We start from the raw sequence: 26232 nt of genomic DNA on the forward strand, positions 1-26232 counted from the left end.
TGTACGAGACAGCAAAAGAGACACTGACGTATAGAACAGTCTTATGGACTCTGTGGGAGAGAGAGAGGGTGGGAAGATTTGGGAGAATGGCATTGAAACATGTATAATATCATGTTGAAACGAGTCACGAGTCCAGGTTCAATGCACGATACTGGATGCTTGGGGCTGGTGCACTGGGACAACCCAGAGGGATGGTATGGGGAGGGAGAAGGGAGGAGGGCTCAGGATGGGGAACACATGTATACCTGTGGCAGATTCATTTCGATATTTGGCAAAACCAATACAATATTGTAAAGTTTAAAAATAAAATAAAATTAAAAAAAAATAAAGGTAATGACAATACTCATTTTGATGATTTTATCACTCTCTCACATTTTGAAAAATCAACATATCATTTTAAAAGAACATGTCAAACAACCTAGATATTAATTGTGAAAATGAACAGTATCACTTGAAGTATTTGTTTAAATAGCTTGAGGTTTATGTGTTTTATTGAAATATGTTACGCTTTATTTCTGCAGGTATAATTAACAGGAAAAATGTCCAGGTTTCAGGATGCTTGAAAATTTTTTTGTGTGTGGTCAGTAGAAAAATTTAGAAACTGATTTGGGCTGTGTGCCCAAATAATATCTTTATGGAGCTTATGAACAGTAGCTGGTTCCAGCCACCTACTCTCCTTTTAACAGGCATCCCTGGACTGGAAGGTGTGCAAATATGGATTTCTATCCCACTGTGTATCACGTACCTAATTGCCCTCCTAGGTAACAGCACTATCCTCTTCATTATCAAAACCACCTCCAGGCTTCACGAACCTTAGTACATCTTCCTGTCTATGCTGGCAGCCACAGATGTGGGTCTGTCTTTATCAACTCTGCCTACAGTACTCAGTGTCTTTCTCCTGAATTACAGAGAGATTGAATTCTACTCCTGCCTAACGCAGATGTTCTTTATCCATACCTTCTCCTCCATGGAGTCAGCCATCCTGCTGGCCATGGCCTTTGATAGATTTGTAGCTATTCATAACCCACTGCACTACACAGTAGTCTTAACCTATTCTCGGATTATGGGGATGGGACTTGCAGCCATGATTAGGGGTGTGGTGTTGATGGTACCTTTGCCAATTCTGCTCAAGCGATTGCCCTTCTGCAAGGATGTCATTCTATCACATTGTTATTGCTACCACCCTGATGTTATGAAGCTGGCTTGTGGCCCTATCACAGTCAACATCATTTATGGGTTGTCCCTTGTCCTGTGCTCCTTTGGAGTTGACTCTATGTTCACTGTCATTTCATACAGCCTAATTTTGAAAACAGTGCTGGGCATTGCCTCCAAAGATGGTCAGCTCAAGGCACTTAACACTTGTGTTTCCCACATTTTCACTGTCTGCATCTTTTATGTGCTACTCATTGTGCTGGCTCTAATTCGTAGGTTTGGTTCACATCTCCTCTTCTTCATGTCACCATGGCCAACCTCTTCCTCTTTTTGACTCCTGTTCTTAACCCCTTGGTTTATAGTCTGAAAACAAAACAAATAAGGTTTGCAGTGCACAAGATATTCAAGAGCAGGAAAAACTTGCTCACATAATCAAATATGAGTTATATTAAAAAGCTAAACTGATAAAAACAGAGAGTAGAATGGTACTTGGCAGGGACTAGGGAGATGAGGAAATAGGAAAACTTTGGTCAGACTGCACAAATTTCTAATTATGAAATGAGTAAATTCTGGTTATCTAATGTATAACATGGTGACTATAGTTAACAATAATGCATTATATACTTGAAAATTGCTTAGAATACATTTTAAGGGTTCCTATCACAAAAAGAAAGTGATAATTATGTAACTGTGTAGATCACAGCAAACTGTAGAAAATTCTTCAAGAGACAGGAATACCAGACCACCTGATCTGCCTCCTGAGAAATCTGTATGCAGGTCAAGAAGCAACAGTTAGAAGTGGACATAGAACATACAGGTTCCAAATTGAGAAAGGAGTACATCAAGGATGTATATTGTCACCCTGCTTATTTAACTTATATGCAGAATGCATCATGAGAAATGCTGGGCTGGATGAAGCACAAGCTGGAATGAAGATCACCGGGAGAAATATCCATTGATATTTCTGCCTCAGATATGCAGATGACACCACGCTTATGGCAGAAAGTGAAGAAGAACTAAAGAGCCTCTTGATCAAAGTGAAAGAGGAGAGAGAAAAAAAGTTGGCTTAAAACTCAACATTCAGAAAACTAAGATCATGGCATCTGATCCCATCACTTCATGGGAAATAGATGGGGAAACTGACAGATTTTATTGTTGGGGGTTCCAAAATCACTGAAGACCATGGCTGAAGCCATTAAATTAAAAGACACTTGTTCCTTGGAAGAAAAGTTATGACCAACCTAGACAGCATATTAAAAAGCAGAGACATCACTTTGCCAACAAAGGTCCGTCTAGTCAAAGCTATGGTTTATCCAGTAGTCATGTATGGATGGAGAGTTGGACTATAAAGAAAGCTGAGAGCCGAAGAATTGATGCATTTTGACTACTGTGTTGGAGAAGACTCTTGAGAGTCCCTTGGATTACAGGGAGATCCAACCAGTCCATCCTAAAGGAAATCGGTCCTGAATATTCATTTGAAGGACTGATGCTGAAACTGAAACTCCAGTACTTTGGCCACTTGATGTGAAGAACTGACTCATTTGAAAAGATTCTGATGCTGGGAAAGATTAAAGGCAGAAGGAGAAGAGGACAACAGAGAATGAGATGGTTGGATGGCATCACCAACTCAGTGGAAACGAGTTTGGGTAAACTCCAGGAGTTGGTGATGGATGGGGAGGCCTGGTATGCTGCAGTCCATGGGGTCACAAAGAGTTGAGCACTACTGGGTGACTGAACTGAACTGAATGAATTATGTGATACAATGGCAGTATTAACTAACTCTACTATGTAATAATTTTGCAATATATAAGTGTATCAAATACATACATTATATGCCTTATACTTGCAGAATGTTATATGTCAATTATAGTTCAATAAGACAATGGAAATTTGTTTTGTGATTTTCAAAAAGAAGGAAAAAATAAAAAGCCTAAACAATAGAGTCAAGGGCACAATTGGCAGACAGCAACAGAGTCATAATAAAGTTCATGCTTCTTCAACCACAAAAATGGATATATTCAAATACAAATTTTATATAAAATAAATTATAAAATACAGATAAAGTCAATGTCCAAATAGGAGGCAGACAAAAATACGTCATATTGTTGGAGTGCAAAACAAAGAGATGATTTCACCTGCACTTTAAAAACTTTCCTTCAAATTGCACAGTAATTGTGATATAAGATCCTCATATGAGATAATTAATCCCTAGATAAATCTGATTTAGCTCTATCTAAAAGTAATAATGATGTAAATGTAGAAGTAATCTAGAGATTAAAATGGAGCAAAATTCATGATAAAATAGATTAGAATTGACAGATACCGTGAGGTAAGGGCCTTGGAGAAATTCTTGATGAAATAATAATTGTTTGCCAGGCAAGCAAATACACCTCATTAAGTGCATGCTAAGTCGCTCAATTGCAATCCTCTGGACTGTAGCCTGCCAGGCTCGTCTGTCCATGGGATCCTCCAGGCAAGAATACTGGCGTGGGTTGCCATGCCCATCTCCAGGGGATCTTCCCAACCCAGGGATTGAACTCTTGTCTCCTGCACTGCAGGCAGATTCTTTACCATAAGCCACCAGGAAAGACCCTAGTTAAGTGATACTTATACTGTTCTAAGAAACAACTGGATGACTTATTGTTTCATGTCAAGAATACTACTCTTTCCACTCCAGTAAGTCATTTACAGGCCAAAAAAGAAGTAAATGATAATTAAAATATTAAAATGTGAGGCTTTATAAAGATATGCTCAGATTATTACTAAATTCCATTTATTATTAGGAGAGGATAAATGCTTCAACACCATGCAGACAACCCTGGCCAAATACTGAGATTAGAAGCTTGGTTTTTGTCTTCTGTCTTTTAAAAAAATTTTTTTTTGTATATGTATGTTGTGCTAGTTATTTTAGATAAAAGTTTTAATTTTAATTGTGCTTACATTTTTCCATTTGAGAAACTGAGAGGCCATGTAATACATATTTTCTCTTGTTTGGTTGATTTTTTGGGTTTGTGATGATCCAAACATTTGTTCTGTACTTTTTTAATGGAATTTATGAAGAGAATTTTATCTCTTCTCATTCTCTAAATTGCTTTAGCACACAAGAATTGGACCTCCAACTGGAATTTAAGGAGTTATAACTCAAGTCTTTGGTGATATATTGTTTTGTTTATATCTCATTTATAGGGAAAGCAGGATCTTTTGTCCCTTCAAAGCAGACTAAAACCTATAAACTCCTATCTTCATTTGCTGTTGTAGTAGGGGGTCTGTATTTAAGGGTTACTTCAAATGTCACTTATCTTTTTGAAGATATTGAAAACCATGAATTGTAGGCTTTAAAATGACAGTATGGAATATGAATTACATATTTACTCTTTAATTAATAGTTATAAATTTTAGAAGAATGCTTAAAACTGTATATGATTGAAACTATAATAAACTAAACTATCTACAAAAGGATGGAGGATGATACCAAGTCTGATAATAAGTGTGTTAGGAGTGTGGAGATTGTGAGTGATTCATACACTATCAAATGTTCTAGACTTTTAACAAACCTGTTATGTTTGTTAATATTTGCCCATCTAAAATTTTAGTTATGTTATTTGTAATAATTTAAAATTTCCATACATTTACATTTAAAATATTAAGTTAAAAGTCTGTGAGCAGCCTACAGGGGTGGGAAGAGGTGGGAGGTGCGAGGAGGTTTAATAGGACAGGGATATATGTGTACCTCTGGTTGACTCATGTATGCCAGAGGCCAATACAATATTGTAAAGCAAGTATCCTTCAATTAAAAATAAATAAATTTACTTTAAAAGTCTGTGAGCCTAGTTTATAAAGATTCTAATAATATCACATAGTAAAAAATGTCATAAGTAACACCTTTATAGTCTTTGATCTATGTCAGGACATTTTAAAATATGAAACAAACTCTGTACTTATTTTAAAGGATTATTGCAAAGGGAGGAAAAATTGATCAGTGGAGACAAAATAGCTCAGCTAATCATTTATGAGATTTAAAAAAAAAGGGAATTTAAATGGTGTGTGTATGGCCTTGTCATAGGTAAGGAAGACAGCATCACTAAAGCTCATCTGCGTCATATGGGGAAGGGTGGTTCCTTACAGTAAGCTGCTTCCTAGACTAAAAAAGTTAAAGAACTCTTAAACTTTGCTGTGTGCAAAGTAATCATGGGAAACCTCACAAAAATGCAGTTGGAAAGCCAAAAGGGGCAGCTCTCATGCTTGATGTCAATACAGATCCTGACCTGAAGATAGGCTTTGTGTATCTGGCAGGAAGTGACAGTAATTTATTATTAGCAGGAGGAAGAAATATTTTCTCCTTGCCTGGCAATAGCTCAGTCAATGAAGACTGTTACCACTTAGCCAATAAACAGCTGCTATACTACAAATTCCATTTCCTCCAATTATTTTTGTTTTTAATACTCCCCAGCCCTGCCCCCAACTTCCCCTTCTCTGTAAAAGTTTCCTCTCTTGTGCTTTATGGGGATTGCATGTTGTTTGCCATAATTTCAAGTGCGTGTGTGTGCTCAGTCGTGTGTGTGTCTGACTCTTTGCAACTCCATGGACTGTAGCCCTCCAGGCTTCTCTGTCCATTGAAATTTCCAGGCAACAATAGGGGAGCAGGGTGCCATTTCCTACTCCAGGGGATCATTCCAACCCAGGGATCAAACCCATGTTCTTCTGTGTCTATTACATTGGCAGGAGGATTCTTTACCACCAAGCCACCTGGGAAGCCCTTAATTCCATGTAACCAAATTGCAATTCTTTGTTGCTTCTGAATACACCAGCTTTGCTGGTAAAATAACTGGTTACTTTATTATTTTAGATTAACAGCTGTATTTCATGGTCACTGGGCTCAGATAACATGCATGCATGCTCATTCTTATCTGATTTTTTGGGACCCCATGGACTATAGCTCACCAGGCTCCTCTGTCTGTGGAACTTTCCAGGCAAGAATATTGGAGTGGATTGTCATTTGCCAAATATACTATACTCTTTATATATAGTAATGCATTACTACTCATAAATACCCATTTTATAGACAAGCAAACAAAGGCACATTTCATTAAAATAATTTGTTAAAGGACACCAAATTGCCCAAGTTTAATGGAGCTTTGACCCCAGGCAGTATGGCTACAAAATCTTGGCTTGTATTATTGAACTCAGTGACTCTGTAAACTCAGTTTAAAAACTTGGACTTATATTTTTAAACATACAACAAATAGATTTCATGAGCATGGACAATGCATTTTTTTTTTTTTTTACATTTAGCAAATTCACAATTTTGTAAGTTCTTATGTTCTTGCTCAGTTGCTCAGTCATGTCTGACTTTTTGCAACCGGATGGATTGCAGCATGCAAGGCTTCCCTGTCCTTCACCATCACCTGGAGCTTACTCAAAACTCATGTCCATTAAGTCGGTGATGCCATCCAACTATCTCATTTTCTTTCATCCACTTCTCCTCCTGCATTCAATCTGTCCCCAGATCAGGGGCTTTTCTAATGAATCAACTTTTATCATCAGGTGGCCAAAAACTGGAGCATTAGCTTCAGCATAAGTCGTTCCAATGTATATTCGTGGTTGATTTCCTTTAGGATTGACTGGTGTGTTCTCCTTGCAGTCCAAGGGACTCTCAAGAGTCTTCTCTAAAACTGCAGTTCAAAAGCATCAATCCATTGTTGATCAGCTTTCTTTATGGTCCAACTCTCACATCCATACATGACTTCTGGAAAAATCAAAGCTTTGACTACATGGACCTTTATTGGCAAAGTAATGTCTCTGTTTTTAATATGCTATCTAGGTTGGTCATAGCTTTTTTTCCAAGGAGCAAGTGTCTTTTAATTTTATGGCTGCAAAACCATTTAATTTTATGGCTGCAGTGATTTTGGAGCCCCCCAAAATAAAGTCTGTCACTGTTTTCCCATCTATTTGCCATGAAGTGATGGGATCAGGTGCCATGATCTTCGTTTTTTGAATGTTGAGTTTTAAGCCAGCTTTTTTACTCTCCTCTTTTCACTTCCATTAAGAGGCTCTTTAGTTTTTCTTCACATTCTGCCATAAGGGTGGTGTCATCTGCATATCTGAGGTTATTGATATTTCTTTTTTTTTGAAGATTTGAATACTTTAATCATTATTATTAATATTTGTATCTACTTGGACATGATAATATAGGAGTTATATCTTTATTTTATTTTTATTTTATTTTTAAACTTTACAATATTGTATTAGTTTTGCCAAATATCGAAATGAATCCGCCACAGGTATACCTGTGCTCCCCATCCTGAACCCTCCTCCCTCCTCCCTCCCCATACCATCCCTCTGGGTCATCCCAGTGCACCAGCCCCAAGCATCCAGTATCGTGCATCAAAACTGGACTGGCGACTTGTTTCACACATGATATTATACATGTTTCAATGCCATTCTCCCAAATCTTCCCACCCTCTCCCTCTCCCACAGAGTCCATAAGACTGATCTATACATCAGTGTCTCTTTCGCTGTCTCGTACACAGGGTTATTGTTAGCATCTTTCTAAATTCCATATATATGCATTAGTATACTGTATTGGTGTTTTTCTTTCTGGCTTACTTCACTCTGTATAATAAGCTCCAGTTTCATCAACCTCATTAGAACTGATTCAAATGTATTTTTTTTAATGGCTGAGTAATACTCCATTGTGTATATGTACCACAGCTTTCTTATCCATTCATCTGCTGATGGGCATCTAGGTTGCTTCCATGTCCTGGCTATTATAAACAGTGCTGCGATGAACATTGGGGTACACGTGTCTCTTTCCCTTCTGGTTTCCTCAGTGTGTATGCCCAGCAGTGGGATTGCTGGATCATAAGGCAGTTCTATTTCCAGTTTTTTAAGGAATCTCCAAACTGTTCTCCATAGTGGCTGTACTAGTTTGCATTCCCACCAACAGTGTAAGAGGGTTCCCTTTTCTCCACACCCTCTCCAGCATTTATTGCTTGTAGACTTTTGGATCGCAGCCATTCTGACTGGCGTGAAACGATACCTCATAGTGGTTTTGATTTGCATTTCTCTGATAATGAGTGATGTTTAGCATCTTTTCATGTGTTTGTTAGCCCTCTGTATGTCTTCTTTGGAGAAATGTCTATTTAGTTCTTTGGCCCATTTTTTGATTGGGTCATTTATTTTTCTGGAGTTGAGCTATAGGAGTGGCTTGTATATTTTGGAGATTAGTTGTTTGTCAGTTGCTTCATTTGCTATTATTTTCTCCCATTCTGAAGGCTGCCTTTTCACCTTGCTAATAGTTTTCTTTGTTTTGCAGAAGCTTTTTAGTTTAATTAGGTCCCATTTATTTATTTTTGCTTTTATTTCCAATATTCTGGGAGGTGGGTCATAGAGTATCCTGCTGTGATGTATGTCGGAGAGTGTTTTGCCTATGTTCTCCTCTAGGAGTTTTATAGTTTCTGGTCTTACATTGAGATTTTTAATCCATTTTGAGTTTATTTTTGTGTATGGTGTTAGAAAGTGTTCTAGTTTCATTCTTTTACAAGTGGTTGACCAGTTTTCCCAGCACCACTTGTTCAAGAGATTGTCTTTAATCCATTGTATATTCTTGCCTCCTTTGTCAAAGATAAGGTGTCCATATGTGCGTGGATTTATCTCTGGGCTTTCTGTTTTGTTCCATTCATCTATATTTCTGTCTTTGTGCCAGTACCATACTGTCTTGATAACTGTGGCTTTGTAGTAGAGCCTGGGGTCAGGTAGGTTGATTCCTCCAGTTCCATTCTTCTTTCTCAAGATAGCTTTGGCTATTCGAGGTTTTTTGTATTTCCATACAAATTGTGACATTTTTTGTTCTAGCTCTGTGAAGAATACAGTTGGTAGCTTGATAGGGATTGCATTGAATCTATAAATTGCTTTGGGTAGTATACTCATTTTCACTATATTGATTCTTCCAATCCATGAACATGGTATATTTCTCCATCTATTAGTGTCCTCTTTGATTTCTTTCACCAGTGTTTTATAGTTTTCTATATATAGGTCTTTAGTTTCTTTAGGTAGATATACTCCTAAATATCTAATTCTTTCCGTTGCAATGGTGAATGGAATTGTTTCCTTAATTTCTCTTTCTGTTTTCTCATTATTAGTGTACAGGAATGCAAGAGATTTCTGTGTGTTGATTTTATATCCTGCAACTTTACTATAATCATTAATTACTTCTAGTAATTTACTGGTGGAGTCTTTAGGGTTTTCTATGTAGAGGATCTTGTCATCTGCAAATAGTGAGAGTTTTACTTCTTCTTTTCCAATTTGGATTCCTTTTACTTTTTTTCTGCTCTGATTGTTGTGGCCAAAACTCCCAAAACTATGTTGAAAATAATGGTTAAAGTGGGCACCCTTTTCTTGTTCCTGTCTTTAGAGGAAATCCTTTCAATTTTTCACCACTGAGGATAATGTTTGCTGTGGGTTTGTCATATATAGCTTTTATTATGTTGAGGTATGTTCCTTCTATTCCTGCTTTCTGGAGAGTTTTTATCATAAATGGATGTTGAATTTTGTCAAAGGCTTTCTCTGCATCTATGGAGATAATCATATGGCTTTTATTTTTCAATTTGTTAATGTGGTGTATTACATTGATTGCTTTGCGGATATTGAAGAATCCTTGCATCCTTTGGATAAAGCCCACTTGGTCATGGTGTATGATCTTTTTAATGTGTTGTTGGATTCTGATTGCTAGAATTTTGTTAAGGATTTTTGCATCTATGTTCATCAGTGATATTGGCCTGTAGTTTTCTTTTTTTGTGGGATCTTTGTCAGGTTTTGGTATTAGGGTGATGGTGGCCTCATAGAATGAGTTTGGAAGTTTACCTTCCTCTGCAATTGTTGATATTTCTTTCAGCAATCTTGATTGCAGCTTGTGCTTCATCCAGCCTGGCATTTCACATGATATACTCTACATATAAGTTAAATAAGCAGGGTGACAATATACATCCTTGACATATTCCTTTTCCAATTTGAAACCAGTCTATTGTTCCATGTCTGGTTGTAAATGTTGCTATTTGACCTGCATACAGATTTCTTAGGAGGCAAGTGGTCTGGCATTCCCATCTCTTGAAGCATTTTCCACAGTTTGTTGTGATCCACACAGTCAAAGGCTGTAGCATAGTCAACGAAGTAGGTATTTTTCTGGAATTCTCTTGCTTTTTCTATGATCCAATGGATGTTGGCAATTTGATCTCTGGTTCCTCTGCCATTTTAAAGCCAGCTTCAACATCTGGGATTTCTTGGTTCACAAACTGTTGAAGCCTAGCTTGGAGAATTTTGAGCATTACTTTGCTAGTGTGTTCAGTTCAGTTCAGTTTATTAGCTCAGTCATGTCTGACTCTTTGCAACCCCATGAATCTCAGCACGCCAGGCCTCCCTGTCCATCACCAGCTCCCGGAGTTCACTCAGACTCACACCCATTGAGTCGGTGATGCCATCCAGCCATCTCATCATCTGTCATCCCCTTCTCTTCCTGCCCCCAATCCCTCCCATCCTCAGAGTCTTTTCCAATGAGTCAACTCTTCGCATGAGGTGGCCAAAGTACTGGAGTTTCAGCTTTAGCATCAGTCCTTCCAAAGAAATCCCAGGGCTGATCTCCTTCAGAATGGACTGGTTGGTATCTCTAGTATTCTTGAAGAGAGCTCTACTCCTTGCCATTCTATTGTTTTCCTCTATGTCTTTGCCTTGTTCATTTTACATTGAAGTATAGTTGATTAACAATGTTATGATAGCTTTAGATGTACAGCAGTGTGATTCAGTTATATGTATATATGTATTCATTCTTTTAAAAATTCTTTTCCCATTTGGTTGTTACATAATATTGAGCAGAGTTCCTTGTAATATACTATAGGTCCTTGGTGTTTACCCATTTTAAATATAGCAATGTGTACACGTTGATACCAAACTCTGTAACTGTCCCTTTGCCCTCCTTCCCAACCCGCATGATCATAAATTCATTCTCTAGTCTGTAAGTCAGTTTCTGTTTTGTGAATAAGTTCATTTGCATCATTTCTTTCTAGATTCTGCATATAAGAATATTATATGATATTTCACTTTGATTTACTTCAGTCAGTTTGACAATCTCTATTTCATTCTTTTTAATGGCAGAGTAATATTCCACTTTATATATGTACCATGTATTTATCCATTCCTCAGGGACTCACATCTATAAATGAGAATCTATGATAATCTTCCATTCATTTTTGTTCTAACAGTCTATGTGTGCATGGCTCTAAAGGAAAACTCATCAGTAACTGAATTGGTATATTTTTGTCTATTTTGGGGGATCTTCTTTAAACAATCTTGAATTGTTTAATCTATCCAAAAGAAAACTAACTAGCATGCTTTAAATTTTTCTGTCAAAACTGATCTGGCTCAACTTGCATTGTCTCAAATGTGTGACAGTGATTTTCACATTGAATATAATTGAGATTGACATTTTTAAAGAAGGTTCTTGAAAAACATATTTTTAACTAAAAATAATAAGTCCTAATCTTTTGATACTATTCCATTCACACAGGCATACACTCTCAGACACATGCACACACTCAGACACAGCACTAAATCTTATTGTGATCTAGCTACTTCCATTATCTCTTCACAGAAATGTTTAGACACTGAAACTGTTTTCTCTGTATAAAGAAAATGAAAGAATATTTTTTTCTGGCCTGATTTCTTTTCAATTTTAGTGCCCCAACCTTATTCTCTGAGGAATTCTGTGATCTCCTAAGACATTGTAAGACCTGGCCAATCCTCAAGGGATTTGGAAGGCCAGATGGCTTTTTAACTAAACTTTTCCACCTGGAACATGCCCCAACAGTGCCAAAACACTACAGCACGTGAACAAACGCTCCAACCATTGTCCAGAGTTCAGCTACCCTGCCGTAGGTGCTGTGGCCCCAAATGTGACCTAAGACTTTTCTGACTAAACTTTAAGTGTGAAGACCTGAAAGCAGTAATTTATTATAACTCAGAGGAAGTTCACAGGAAAAGAACTGATTAAAGCTGAAAAGAAAAGTGTTCTCACAGTGGCTGAATTTAAGGTCAGTGAACCATTAATATTGCTTGTGCCCTTAGAGTGCTTCCTCTCATGATTATCATGCTAGACTTTATTTTTCATGTCTTCTCACATCCTGAAGTACTGTTTTGAAGCTGCTATCCTTCCTATTTTTTGAATATCTCCATTTCCACAAGCTCCCATTATTCACTTTCTCCTTTTCTCAAATATTTTTATCTTTCCCAGCATTAATTCTCTAGCATGGAAGGAACAGATACAAAGTTATCTAAATGTTAAATGTAACATAAGTGATTTATGATAGTACTATCCACCCTCTATTATGAAAGGGAGGCAGATTCTCACATTCTTTATTTTGTAGGAATGTTTGAGGATAACACATAGGATGAGAGTTACTAGGTAGTTTAGTCTTATTGCTCCTTGTACTGGGTCTATGGAGGCATTTTGCCACTTCCAACAGCAAGTAAAGTCCTTCCTGTCTTCCTACCACAGGACTAGTTCAGAGAGACCAATGCTGCACAGCTTTAACATGACCTATAAAAAATACGATTCTGTACCTAAGCATCTTCTTTGTTTCAGGTTCCCCAAGGGAAATTATATGATACACCGTATATTTTCTGAAAGTATACTTTAGGAGAAAAAGCAAGCCCTCCTATGTGTGTATTGTGCAGCATGACAAATGACAAGAGTTGTGAACTTGAACAGTGCAGTTGTTCTTTTGTATTCTACAGTGGAAGGACTTCACAAAACTAGGGCTTTGAAAGGAAGATGTCCTTGCTTTCCAAACCCCCTCTTTCCTGCTAAGCCCTATCCAACCTTCCTTCCTTGTTACCGCTCTCAGCTTCCAACAGTGCACTCTCTGCTTATCTGCTTAGTTTAAAGCTTTACTTTAGTGGCAGTATGATAGGATCCCTCTGGTTCATTTTACAGAGAACAAAATGGTTAAGCCGCTAACCAAGATCACAAGTCTAATATATTATAGGAGTGGTGGGAACAGGAGTTTGATTTGGGGATTTCTGATTCCAGAGCTTAAGCTCTTAAACCCTATTTCAAATTGTCTTTTTTATTCCTGCTATCTTGCAAAACTGACTCACTGGAAAAGATCCCGATGCTGGGAAAGATTGAAGGCAGGAGGAGAAGGGGACGACAGAGGATGAGATGTTTGGATGGCCTCACTGACTCAATGAGTTTGAGCAAGCTCTGGGAATTGGTGATGAACAGGGAAGGCTTCCATGCTGCAGTAGTGGGGTTGCAAAGAGTCAGACATGACAGAGTGACTGAACTGAACTGATGTTGCAAAAAGCTAGTACTGTTTTTGCCGTAACTTATATAGTTTACATTTTCCACCACCAGTTTTGCACTACCCATTCACTTCTAGACACCGCCTCTCATACTTGATTTCTGGTGCTCTAGTCTAAAACCACTTTTACCCACAATCTTTCTAACCATCAGCTACAATACAGGGGGTTTTTCAGTTCTTCAGCTTCAATTATAGAATAGTTGTCTTCAATAATAACTGAAACACTCATTTTTTGATTCCTGGGAGAGTTGGTGTTCAGTTCTCTTTTAATCTTTTAACTTAATACTATTATTTCTTAATAGAAATAGTTGATTACTATTGCTCTTTTTCCTTCTCCAAATTCCTGAAAACTACATCTACTAACCAATTTTAGCCCTAATTCTCTTGACTAGCCTTTCCATTATAGATATCATTTATTCCTAATTTTAGTGCTAGCTCTCAGGGCAGGCCTCCCCAAAATACGGCACAATGGCATATTGATTATTTTGAATTAAAGTTACTTGAGAAACAGCCAGTGTAAGAAAAGCTTTCTCTCTGTCCCCGAAAGCAGGAAAGTCTCTCATGTGAAAGGTACCCTTCCCCTACCAAGAGATATTCTATCACCAGAGATTGGGATTCAGGGTGAGAAGCCCATGTTAATAAAACTTTCCACTTCCTTTTTAATTTACTATCCCAAGCCCAAACTCTGTTTAGATTCTTTACTAATTAAGCAGTCAAGGCTAAATTTCTTTGCCGTGTCAATTCTTCTCATAGGTATTGTTCCTTTGTTTAAAAAGTATAAAAGCTGCCGCCGTGGCTACTTCTTATGCCCCATATCTATTAGACCTCTATGCATACTAAATTTTTTCTTGTTAATCTGACTTGTCAACATTTAATTATTAGAATGGCAAAAAGAACCCAGGAATCAAGGAGGGGGGAAATTTCCCCTCCTTGACAGTAGCTATGACCTCTGTGTGAGTGATGTCCCTTTTTCCATAAACAAGCTCTACCTCTGCCCAGTCCAGTCCTTCCAATTCTCAATAAGGCACTAGAGATAATGCTAGAAAAAAATGATTGATACAATGTTTTTAAAATGGACTTTTTAAATCAAACCCTCTCTCTGAGAAAGTTTAGTTCTTGTTCATGAACTGCCTAAAATGTCTTTTCATGTCATTCTCTAAGCCCAGAAACCAGGCTCAAAATTTTGGTGTAAAATGAGAGACAAGGAACTTCTTCCCCTTTATATTGTCAATTGAATCCTGTTCATTTTTGTTGCTTGTTTTGTTTTTCCTCCACTTAAAAGTGCCCTAGTCTATATCTCTCTCTGGTAGATCAAATACAATTGTTTAGGTTCTCACCACTTGACCTCTTAGTGGGTATAAAAGTAGCCAAGAAGTTTGCAGTAAATCCAAGCTGTCTTTAGCACTGATGATTTTGCATTCTGATACTCAGTAAACCCCTAATTATACCACATCTTCTTTACCCCAACCTATGGTTTTTAACAAGACACTATACCGTCTATTCTATCTTATTTTTGTTTCTTTTTCAACTCTTCATATCATTCAGAAGCATACTCCTTGTGCCCTGCCCTAATAAGTCTTATTCTGATGTCTATACTTTTGCTATATTTGCTTGTTCATTTTTGCTTTTGTTTATATCTTTGCTCTTATAAGTCAGTGAGCCTGGAATTAGTCAGCCTGGAACAAGTGATTTTACTTGTTCTAATTAAAATTTTTCATCACCCAAATACAAGCTCATATTTGATTCTCTCCTTGAATTCTGCTATGACTCTACAACTCCTTATTTAGTACCCTTTCACTGTATACCTACTATTTGTATTTATTTTTTTTTATAACTTAACAAGGGTGTTATTGAAAAAACAGAGTAGTAGGACAGAAAATTTAGGTTCTAATACTGACTGACTCAAAGTCACATGGCCTTGGGAATTTGTTTATCCCCTAAGTCCGTTATGGAGAAGGAAATGGCAACTCACTCCAGTATTTTTGCCTGGAGAATCCCATGGACAGAGGAGCCTAGTGGACTACTGTTCATGGGATCACAAAGAGTTGGACACAACTGAGTGACTAAGCACACACAAGTCTGTTAAGAAGATTTTAGTTTTTATTTTCCTTTGTTTTTATTTTTAATTTGGCTTTGAAACAATAAACCCGGCTTCCTCTTTGTTGGAGTGAAGTCATTATCAAATAAAATAATGATTGAGGAAAAACTACTGATTAAAGTTCTGTAAATAACATAGTGAGAGATCATTTTATAATGTCTTTCTTTGTTCCTAGTTTTGAATTGATTCATCTTTTCCCCAGTGTGTCATACTCTGCAAGAAACTTTACAGAAGGGCTCATAAGTTGTATATCATCTGTATCACCTAGAGATCCTGTCAAATAAGTGCTCAACAAATATTTGATAACTCTGTTACTCAGGTTTCTATTTTTCTGTCTCTAACTGTACTTATTTGAAAGGGTTTTGGTCACAAACAGCTGCTAATTTATTTCTCTTTTATCAATTTTGTCTATTCCAATCTTTCTTCATTGTTTCTTTTGTTTATACAATTTGTTTCTCTCTCTTTTCAAGCAAGAACTTTCATATCCCAAGAAGTAGTCATGAGTACTTGTTGTATGATTGGAGACTATTCAATTCAAGTACAGAAAAGAAGACAGTGGGGTAGATAAAAGCTATGATCTGCATTAAGCATACAAATTGAATAAATTTGTATTTTTGAGATTTAGGTAGAATGTATATTATTTGTTAAGTGCTATTATGCAGAACAAATAAGTAGCTGATAAGACATAGGCAACGTTAATAAGTTATAGTAAATATAGATAGTGGCTAAGTTGTAGGTCATGTTAAGACATGCTAAATACAGAATATATGAAATATATGATAGAACAAACATGTTATTTCTAGATAGAAAATGAATAGAAAAAAATCAGAAGTATGATAATAGCATTTATTTTATAAATAACTAAATCAGTCGCCCATTAATAACATCGATTGTGGTTTTGCTATGGTCGCCATGTTCTCAGCCCAAGAAATATGGAAAGAATTTATGCATGTTGGGCAGCCTTATTGGTGAAAAATTAAAGCTGTAGCCATACATACATGCTATTGTGTGCCTGATAGAGTGAGCATGAGTGTTGGCTACAAGGACTTTTCACCTGTGGGGTTACCTTGCTTAGACCTCACCTTGTCTTTCTAACACCATCAGCAGAGAGACAGGACATATGAATATCGCATAATCCAGCATTCAGGTACTGCAGGCTTTGTTTCCCATTTGTACACTGTTTTAAACGTGTTAATAAATCCCATCTTTACCCTCATTTCCAATGCATTGTTTTGTTTTATTTTATAAAAGAATTTTTTTGGTGCATACTATTTTTAAAGTCTTTATTGAATTTATTATACTATTACTTCTGTTTTGTTTTTGTTTTGTTTTGATTTTTGCCACAAGGCATGTGGGATCCCAGCACCTCAACCAGGGACTGAACCTTCACCCCCTGAGTTAGAAGGCAAAGTCTTAACCACTGAACCGCCAAGAAAGTCCCCCACTGCATGTTTTAAAATGACTAAATTAATCATGTCATTTGTGAATCTTCCATTTGATCTGTGAGATCTTTCTGTTTAAAATCCTTTGGCATAGTTTACCTGGCAGTGTTTGGATGCTACCAATGCATCAACAAATATACTCACAAAACAGTTATGAATGACCTAAAAATACTACATAGGCTTTTTGAATTAAACTAAATTCAACCCTATTCAATCTTCTCTTCATACAACAGAATTTACCTTCCTCTGCCTCTAAATTCTTTCTTCAACTACGGAATGAAACTGAGTTAACTTTACTGCTTGACTTTCTACACATACTCTCTTTTTTCAGGTTTCACCATCATGTCTATGCTCAACAGCACCCATCATCAAACACCCTTCTTCCTTCTGTCAGGAATCCCAGGACTGGAGGCATCTTATTTACTAGATCTCCACCCCATTGAGCATCATGTATGTGACTGCCATCTTGGGGAACAGCATCATCATTCACATAGTACACAAGACTCCCAGCCTTCTTGAGCCTCAATATGTATTCTTGTCCTTGTTATCCACCACTGACATAGACATGTCTACACTGCCCACTGTTTTTAAAGTCTTTTTTTCAACCATCAAGAGATTGAGTTCCATGGTTGCCTGGCTCAGATGTTCTTCATCCACACCTTCTCTTTCATGGAGTTAGCCCTGTTGCTGACTGTTCTTTGACCATTTTGTAGCCATATGCAACCCACTATGCTACATCATAGTCCTGACTCCCTCCTGCATTACTCAGATGGGCCTGGCTGTTGTGGCTCGAGGGGTAGCACTGATGATCCCCTTGCCCATTCTGCTCCAACAGCTTCCCTTCTGTAGGAATATTGTTCTATGCTACTCATTCTGCTTCTACCCTGATGTGATGAAGCTGGCATGTGGGTCTATTTATGTGAACATTATCTACGGGCTGGCCTTGATACTCTGCTCCTTTGGGGTTGATTCTGTCTTTATTGTTCTGTCTTATGCTCTAATCTTGAAGACAGTTCCGGGAATAGCTTCCAGGGAAGAATACCTTAAGGTGCTCAACACTTGTGTCTCCCACTTTCTCACTGTCTTGATTTTCTATGTCCCACTTATTGCCTTAGCCTTGATCCACAGAATAGGCAGGTACTACTCCATCATCATGTCCAATATTTTCCTTTTTCTCACCCTGCCGGGGTCCAGCCCCTGCTGATCCAGGGTATTCGAAGGAGAGACGGCGTCGGCGAGGATCAGGAAACAACTGCTTAATTAAATGTTAATTAAGGTTATAAAGAGTAATAGCATGAGGATAGCTCAGTGAGGAAATTCAGTGGAGAAAAGCGGCTGAAATAAGGATAGCTCAGTAGGAAAATTCAGTGAAGAAAAGAGGCTGAATAAAATTCCAAAGCAGGGAATTAACGTCACCTACGAAGGCCGCAGGCGTCCTCCCATTCTCCCAAAGGAGAGGAGACACTAAGGCCTCCCCGGTCAGATCTTAGAAGCCCAGGCAAAATTAGTAGGCTTGACGAGCTTCCCTGCCTCAGAGGAAAAATTCAGCTAGAAGGAGAAAGAAAGAACGACATGGGGAGACCAAATTTCGGTGAACAAGTCCCGCACTTTATTTTCCAAAGTAGTTTTTATATCTTAAGTTGTGCATAGAGGATAATGGGGGAAGGGGTGGAGTCATGCAAGGACAGCAGTTCCTGGTCCTAATCGAAGCCAGGCTTTCAAACTTATCATATGCAAAAGTTCAGGTGATTTACATCATCTTCTGGCCAGGAGGCCTGTTAACATTTTAAGGAACTTATTTTTCTCTAAAGGTGATTATTCCAAAGTCAGGCACCAGCCTCCAAAAAAGCATTGGACAAAGCTGCATTTCTATAGGGCAAAGGTGAGGTGGGCTCAATCAAGAAAAGAATTAACTCAAGGGTCCAAGGTTACAAACATTGAGGCTACTACTTACATTTCTATACACCCATTATATCAATCAATACACTGCCAAGGACACAGTAGGTAAGGAGTATGGAGACTTAGCAGCAAACATTGGCCCAATAAGTGAAAATCCCTTCACCAATACAATTTCTAATCAATCTTTTAACTACTCAAAGGAATCTGTGTTTAGACAGTTTAGAACATCTCCTGCCTCTCACAGTTGGGAGGCTCTGAACAATCACATGTGGCCGGAAAAACCTATTCAGGCAGGCTAGAGGACTTCCAAAGGAGTTTGTAGGTTGAAACACTGTCACACCCAGGAATTATTAACTGGAGCTGTAAGCTAACTCTTTCTTCAGAGAGACGTAGTGGGGGACAGCCCCCCGTAAAGTCAGAGGTGTAGGTGAAAGCACAAAGCAGAAAGTAGGCAGACTGGTTTTGGGGGCAGATGCTCAAGAATTTCGAGGGGGACTCCTGAGGCTCGATCTCGCCTTTGTGTATGCCGATCCTCCTTCCTCATGACCTTTGCCATGGGCGGAGCTCGCTCCCAGCATCACACCTGTCCTTAACCCATTGGTTTATAGTGTGAAAACAAAACAGATTAGAACTTCACTAGGTAGACTGTTCAAATTTAAGACAAGACAGAACAGAGTAGAAGTATTTTGAGTAAATGATCAAAAGGTCAGGGATATTGTAAAAAGAAACAGGAATAGACATTTATTTCTTGTGTGTTGAAGTCCGCCCTTTGGTATGTTTCTGTGTGATTTTGCTTCCTAGGTGACTCAAAATAGTAAAGAATCTGCCTGCAAAGCAGGAGACCCAGGTTCAATCTTTGGGTCAGGAAAATCCCTTGGAGAAGGGCATGGCAACCAACTCCAGTATCCTTTCCTGGAGAATTCCATGGACAGAGGAGCCTGGAAGGCTCCAGTCCATGGGGTCGCACACAGTCAGACACAACTGAAGGACTATCACTTTCACTTTGTATAATTTTACTACAATCTTTTTGGAAGTAGGAGATTCTCTTTTAGTTTTAAATATTAGATCAACGAATATATTTCTAAAGGTTCCTTCACCTTCACCTTATGTTTCTCTAAAGTTTATTTATCCCTAATTTCATACCACTTATCCAGGAGCCCCATTTCAATCCAAACAGTTTGAGAAATATTTTATATATGAGAATCCCTCATACATAGTTATATGGCTCAAATTTGGTTAAAAGTAAGATATTTATATTATTATACAGAGAGTTATTATTTTTGGTGGGTTTGAGATATTATAAAGGGAAATAGTACAAATGGGAGACAAGAGGTTTTATTTTTATATTTTTTATTGAAATCTATTTTATGATTTTTCCTGAAACCACATTAATCTAAACTTCATCTGATACAAAAATACAATAAGAGATTAAAGCAAAAATATAACAAAGCTTCTGTACCTAAAATTTGCCATCTATGTAATCATACTTAATTTTCTCAGGTTGTATTAAATTGGATTTCACATTAATTTGAGGATAAGTATGTATCAATTACAGAGAAGGCAATGGCACCCCACTCCTGTACTCTTGCCTGGAAAATCCCATGGACAGAGGAGCCTGCTAGGCTGCAGTCCATGGGGTTGCTAAGAGTCAGGCACGACTGAGTGAATTCACTTTCACTTTTCACTTTCCACTTTTATGCATTGGAGAGGGAAATGGCAACCCACTCCAGTATTCTTGCCTGGAGAATTCCAGGGACAGTGGAGCCTAGTGGGCTGCTGTCTATGGGGTTGCACAGAGTCGGACACGACTGAAACGACTTAGCAGCAGCAGCAGCAGTATGTATCAATTAAAATAAAATCAGGACTCTATAATTTATCTTCTATGTATCCAGGGAACATGGTGAATGACCATTAATGTGCCTCAATGGAAAAGGAGTTGATACTGGTATCTATTTTCTAAGAACATTGCAAGAAGAAATATGCTATGCTACACATAACTTACTGAGTATGCTTACCACAATGTCTGGTATATAATAAATGTTCAGTAAATATTAACCAGTATATTACAAGCTAAAAATATGAAAAGGACAAGGGTCAAGCCAGGATTTAAAGATAAATATAAAAGAATAAAGTCTTTATTGCTCAGATGGTGATATTAAAGATGACCAGCAAATAATACAGTTGCTCTGAAGTTCAAAGACATATTTAGAGGTTCATTTTAATATATGTTTCATATGTTCAAATATAAAATGTATGTATTTGTAAATGTTTAAAAGAATTCAGACTAGATTGCCTGTTTTATAACTGTGTATATCATATATTTATCTGCTCAGTATCGTCACCTCAAATCAAAGACAGGCATTAAGTTATTTATTTATGCAAATGATGCCTGAAAATTAACTATCACAGAGTAGAGCCAGCTATTATTATTCCATTCACTTTTAATTAATTATGTGGACATTAATTCATGAATCTATGAATTCAATAGTCATGTATAATTGTTTTTACTTATCACCTTCTGTCCCTTTGTTTCTTTCACTTTCTCTTGTTCCCCTTTATTTTGTATCTTTACATAGCTATTCTTGGCATCCACTATCTGCCACACATTAGGGGACAAATGAATCAGACAAAATGCTCTCATTTAGATTATTGGTACATAGTGAGTGAGACAACACAGGAATAAAATTTTCATACTTTAAGGCAACAACATGCCATTAAGACAGAACATACCATTAATTGCTTGATTATTTAACTTATACATAAAGCAATTTATAAGTAAACTGAAATGCCAGAATGGGGCATAGATTAAATTAAAGGATCTTAAGGACCAAGCTTTAGCACTCAATGTCATTATGTCCCTTTTTCTTTCTGAAGCTATCCTTCATATCTGCTTCTATCTTGTTTTACACTCATTTTTTTTTCCCCTAATGTAGATAATCACATAACTGGGGAAGATGTTCTGTAAATGGTTTTGTGTCCCTTCACTGTCCAGTAGAAACAGTGATCTTAAACTCTTTATAGCATACTATGTAAAGGGAGAGAATTTTTTTCTTCAGTTTTTAATCTCTGCAGTTGAAAAGTCAGGAGAGGAATTTATTAAAATACTGTTATTGTTGGTCTCACTCAAGCTGTACAACGAGCTAAGGAGTTCCTCAAAGGAAATTTATCTGCAGTCTTCAAAAAAATGGAACAATGCAGAGAAATGATCCCTATTTCCCTATCATCATACTTAAGACTGTCAGAGTTAAAACGCTTTTGAGTGGAAAGACTCAATAAAGAAAAATGTTAAATCAGATTTTAAAACTTGTAGAAACATACTAAGAATCAGAATTTCATTTTATGTTTTGAGGGTACTCATGATATTTCTCAAATGACCTCTCAATAAGATCAAAGATTATACATTTATATATATTTTACTCCCTCTATTCTGTTAATATATAACAGATTTCAGGTAGATGAATGCTTTTGAAATTGAGATAGATATTAAGTTTCCATGGTCTTTGTTTTCATGATCTTTTCAGTCTTGCAGGCAGAAGTTTCTAATAAACCCAGTCTTCACTAGTTTACTTTACACCTAATTTACATAATTTAAACTGAGTCTCCAATTCATTAATTATATTTAGGTGCATGGTCTGCTGCTGTTCCATGATTTTCATTAATAGAATGGAAGCTATATGAATATTATAGTTTTGCCTTCTGTATGTCTCTGATGTCTTACTAAACATGCTAGGCAAATATGAAAAATATTTTGATTACTTTAGAGATCATTTTGAAATTTACTTAGAACTTCTGTAAATTAGTTTGAAATTCTTGCTAAAGCTATTGTATGTTTATTCATTCCGATTGACAAGTAAGTCTTTTATTTGTTTCCTAAGCTAATTCAGCAAGACAAGTCTTCATTTATTTATGACTAACCTCAAGAGTTGACCCCAAGAGAATAATTCATTTTTCCTTTTGGAAAATTAGAGAAAGGAGTTGAATCCTTGTTTCAGAAGATGAAATGTAGCCCTATATATTCTCAGTACGGAGTGAGAAACCAAACAAAATCCAAAAAAAGTATGAATTCTGAATGAAGTAAGACGATGAGTAAGAATAACCATTTCTCACATTCTTATATATTATTTATTTTCATACAGCTCCTTTATTTTTGGTTAAAAACCATCAGGTTGAGATATCAACTAGTACTCCAACCCTAAGAAATGGCCAAAACTATTAAGCATATAGTCATAAATTTATCACCAATTTAAAATTTTATAATGCTTCAACTTAAACAACATGGGCAATTAAGAATCAGGTGAAATCTTGTTTTTCTCAGTAAAATCAGCCCCTCTTTGATCTTTTAAAATCCAGCATCATACACTTCAATTTAGCAGTTGTGAATACATGATTTCATGCAACTCATACACCAAAAACACTGAACTTGAGTTTCTGTTGCCATTTCTCCTTACCACTACCAAACAGTCATCACTCATGATCAGTTATGAGCATTTATTTAAGCCCTCTGCTTCTCTTTCCCTGCATAGTTAAATTAGCTTGAGGGAAAGGCCTGAGTCTTTTTATTTTTGAATTCATGGTGCCTAACATACTATTCGGCACATAGCAGATCCTGAACAGCACTTTTTAAATCAGTTCTCTCTTCTGATATAGAGAAAAACGTCATTCTCCAGCAATAATACGTTGAACCCAAAATCGCTTGCGCAGAGCAGCCTGGATCTGCCTGGATTTGAGACTGTAGACAAGAGGGTTGAGCAGTGGTGTCATGAGGAGGTAGGCATTACTCATGCTGGTGAATAGAATCGGGGAAGTGTTCTGGGTGTAGTGATGCAGCACTGCCAAGCTGATGAGGGGCAGGTAAAACACAAATACTGTGCATAGGTGACAGGCACAGGTATGCAGTGATTTCCAGTTTCTGTCTTGATTCCCCAGCTTTATAACAGTGGCCAAGATCTTCATGTATGAAACTAAGATGAAGACAACATCTACTGCAAATGTGAAGAGTACAAACACCAATCCATAGACACCGCTAAAAATGATGTCCCCACAGGCCAAGTTCAGCATATCAGGGTAGTAGCAATAAGAGTGTGAGAGGATATTGGCCCCACAAAAAGGAAAGGTCCTGAGGAGGAAAGGCAGAGGGGCCACCAGGGTGGCACCGCGTATGACAGCAGCTCCACTAAGGTAGGCGACAGTAGAGTGCGTCAGGATCCTGGTGTAGTTCAGTGGAGCACAGATAGCTACCAAGCGGTCAAAAGCCATGGCTACCAGGACACCTGATTCTACTGAGGAGAGGGTGTGGATGAAGAACATCTGGGTTAAGCAGGCATCCAGGCCGATGGAGTGGACATTGAACCAGAAGATAGCCAAGACACTAGGCATTGTAGACAATGAAAGGCCTAGGTCAGTAAGGGCCAGCACAGCCAAAAAATAGAACTGAGGTTCATGAAGATTATGTTCTGCTTTAACCAGGATAAGCAGAAGAGCATTTCCCATAAGGGCTAGGAGATACAGGAGACAGAAGGGAATGGAAATCCATATTTGGGCAGCCTCCAGACCAGGTATACCAATGAAGGAGAAGGTGGGCCAATTAGAAACAGTGTGATTAAAAGACCACATGGAAAGGTGTAGGTCAGACTGAAGTCCAAGATGCTTCTCACCCTATAAAAGAGAGATTGTGTGTCAGGAAATCTGATTAAAAGCAAACTGATTGCCTATACATAGAGTTACAAAATTAAGACATGAAAAACTCAAAATTTGGTTTATAACTTCATAATTATTCCTCTTGATATTATGAATGGCAACTAAGCACATGAAAAAATGTTCAACATCTTTATTTATTTAGAAAATGTAAATGAGAAGTACAATAAGATACCATTAGAATAGCTAGAATTAAAAATACCTGAAAATACTGTGTTGGTGAGCATATGGAACAACTGAAATTCTGATGGGATACAAATGGTACAGAGCCTCTTTGGATATCAGCTTGGCAGTTTCACATAAAGTCACACGCACTCTTATCAAACATTTAACAGTACCCAGCAATTTCACTTCTAAGAATTTGCCCAAGAGAAATAAAAACACATATCCATAGAAAGACTTGAACATAATCAAATAAGCTTTATTCATGATAGCAAAAAAAGAAAAAGGAAAGAAACCAAACATACACCCAGTGTTGAATTGATGCACATATTGCAAAGATCCATAAGCTTTAATTTGAAAAGGAAATAATTCCTGATAGAGGCAATAGCTTGAATGGGTCATTTGTGCTCTTAGGTTCAGGATGGGGAACACATGTATACCTGTGGTGGATTCATTTTGATGTTTGGCAAAACTAATACAATTATGTAAAGTTTAAAAATAAAATAAAATTTAAAAAAAAAAAAAAGAAAGAAGGCAAATACAAAACCCCACATACTGTATGATCTCATTTGTATGAAATTTTAGAAAAGCCAAAATCAGTGATAGTTGACCAGAGATTTTAGAGATGAAAAGGGAGTATAAAGAGACTGAGTACAAATAGGCAGGAAACAACTTTTTGGAAGATCAAAATGTTCCATATCATGGCTGATGTACTAATCATATGATTTTACATGTTATTGAAAACTCATCAAATTGTAGTTCATTAAAATGTATCTCTTTAGGGATATCTTCTGTAATTATTTCCTTTCAGTCAATTCAAAAAGGAAATGTCACTGTAGTTTGTGAAATAATTTGATCTCCATTACTAGAAATTGATTAATATCTGGAATGGGTATCAGGCTATTTTGTTTTATACATTCACCTATTTGATTCCCTCTGGTGATGGACAGGGAGGCCTGACGTGCTGCGATTCATGGGGTTGCGAAGAGTCAGACACGACTGAGCGACTGAACTGAACTGAACTGAACTGAAGTGGTCCATATACTACATAGAAAAACAAATTAATTCTATCCATTTTTGTGAGCAGTGACTTTCGTTTTTCCTCTATTTCAAAGGGCTCTAAATCTCTATATTTATTTTCTTCCTTAGAAACTTAGAGTATTTCTATGTTACTCTTTGGCTTACATTTATGCTTTTTCTCTTATGTTATGGTTCATATAAAATTTCTGAGCAATTTGAATATTCTAAAGTCTCCAATTAACTTTCAAATTTTCATACTCAATCCAGATACCTTTTCTGAACATGTGTTCAACCGATACAAAGACGTATCTAGCCAGTTGCTTCACAGGAAATTCAAATATATGCCCTAAGCATAAGAGTTAATTTAACCCTTTCCAACCCATACAACTTTTTCATGTATTTTATTCAAAAA

The 26232-nt window shown here is 37.1% G+C and overlaps 1 protein-coding gene and 2 pseudogenes across 1 annotated transcript; 2 read left to right on the forward strand and 1 right to left on the reverse strand.

Moving 5' to 3' along the window:
• The first annotated feature begins 549 nt into the window (after positions 1-549).
• Positions 550-1584, forward strand: LOC133261018 (olfactory receptor 51A4-like; annotated as a pseudogene).
• Positions 1585-17376: 15792 nt separating this feature from the next.
• LOC133261019 (olfactory receptor 51I2-like) lies at positions 17377-19634 on the forward strand (annotated as a pseudogene).
• Positions 19635-20410: 776 nt separating this feature from the next.
• On the reverse strand, positions 20411-25205 carry LOC133226758 (olfactory receptor 51H1-like). Its single transcript, XM_061380631.1, has one exon. The coding sequence runs from the start codon at positions 24555-24557 to the stop codon at positions 23601-23603; it is 957 nt and encodes a 318-aa protein (XP_061236615.1). The 5' UTR covers positions 24558-25205; the 3' UTR covers positions 20411-23600.
• Positions 25206-26232: the final 1027 nt, after the last annotated feature.

This window comes from Bos javanicus, chromosome 15, assembly GCF_032452875.1.
Source record: "Bos javanicus breed banteng chromosome 15, ARS-OSU_banteng_1.0, whole genome shotgun sequence".
Taxonomy (NCBI): domain Eukaryota; kingdom Metazoa; phylum Chordata; class Mammalia; order Artiodactyla; family Bovidae; genus Bos; species Bos javanicus.

Excerpts from the sequence above, each read along its gene's own strand:
- LOC133226758 (XM_061380631.1), bottom strand. The coding sequence starts at position 24,557 with ATGTGGTCTTTTAATCACACTGTTTCTAATTGGCCCACCTTCTCCTTC.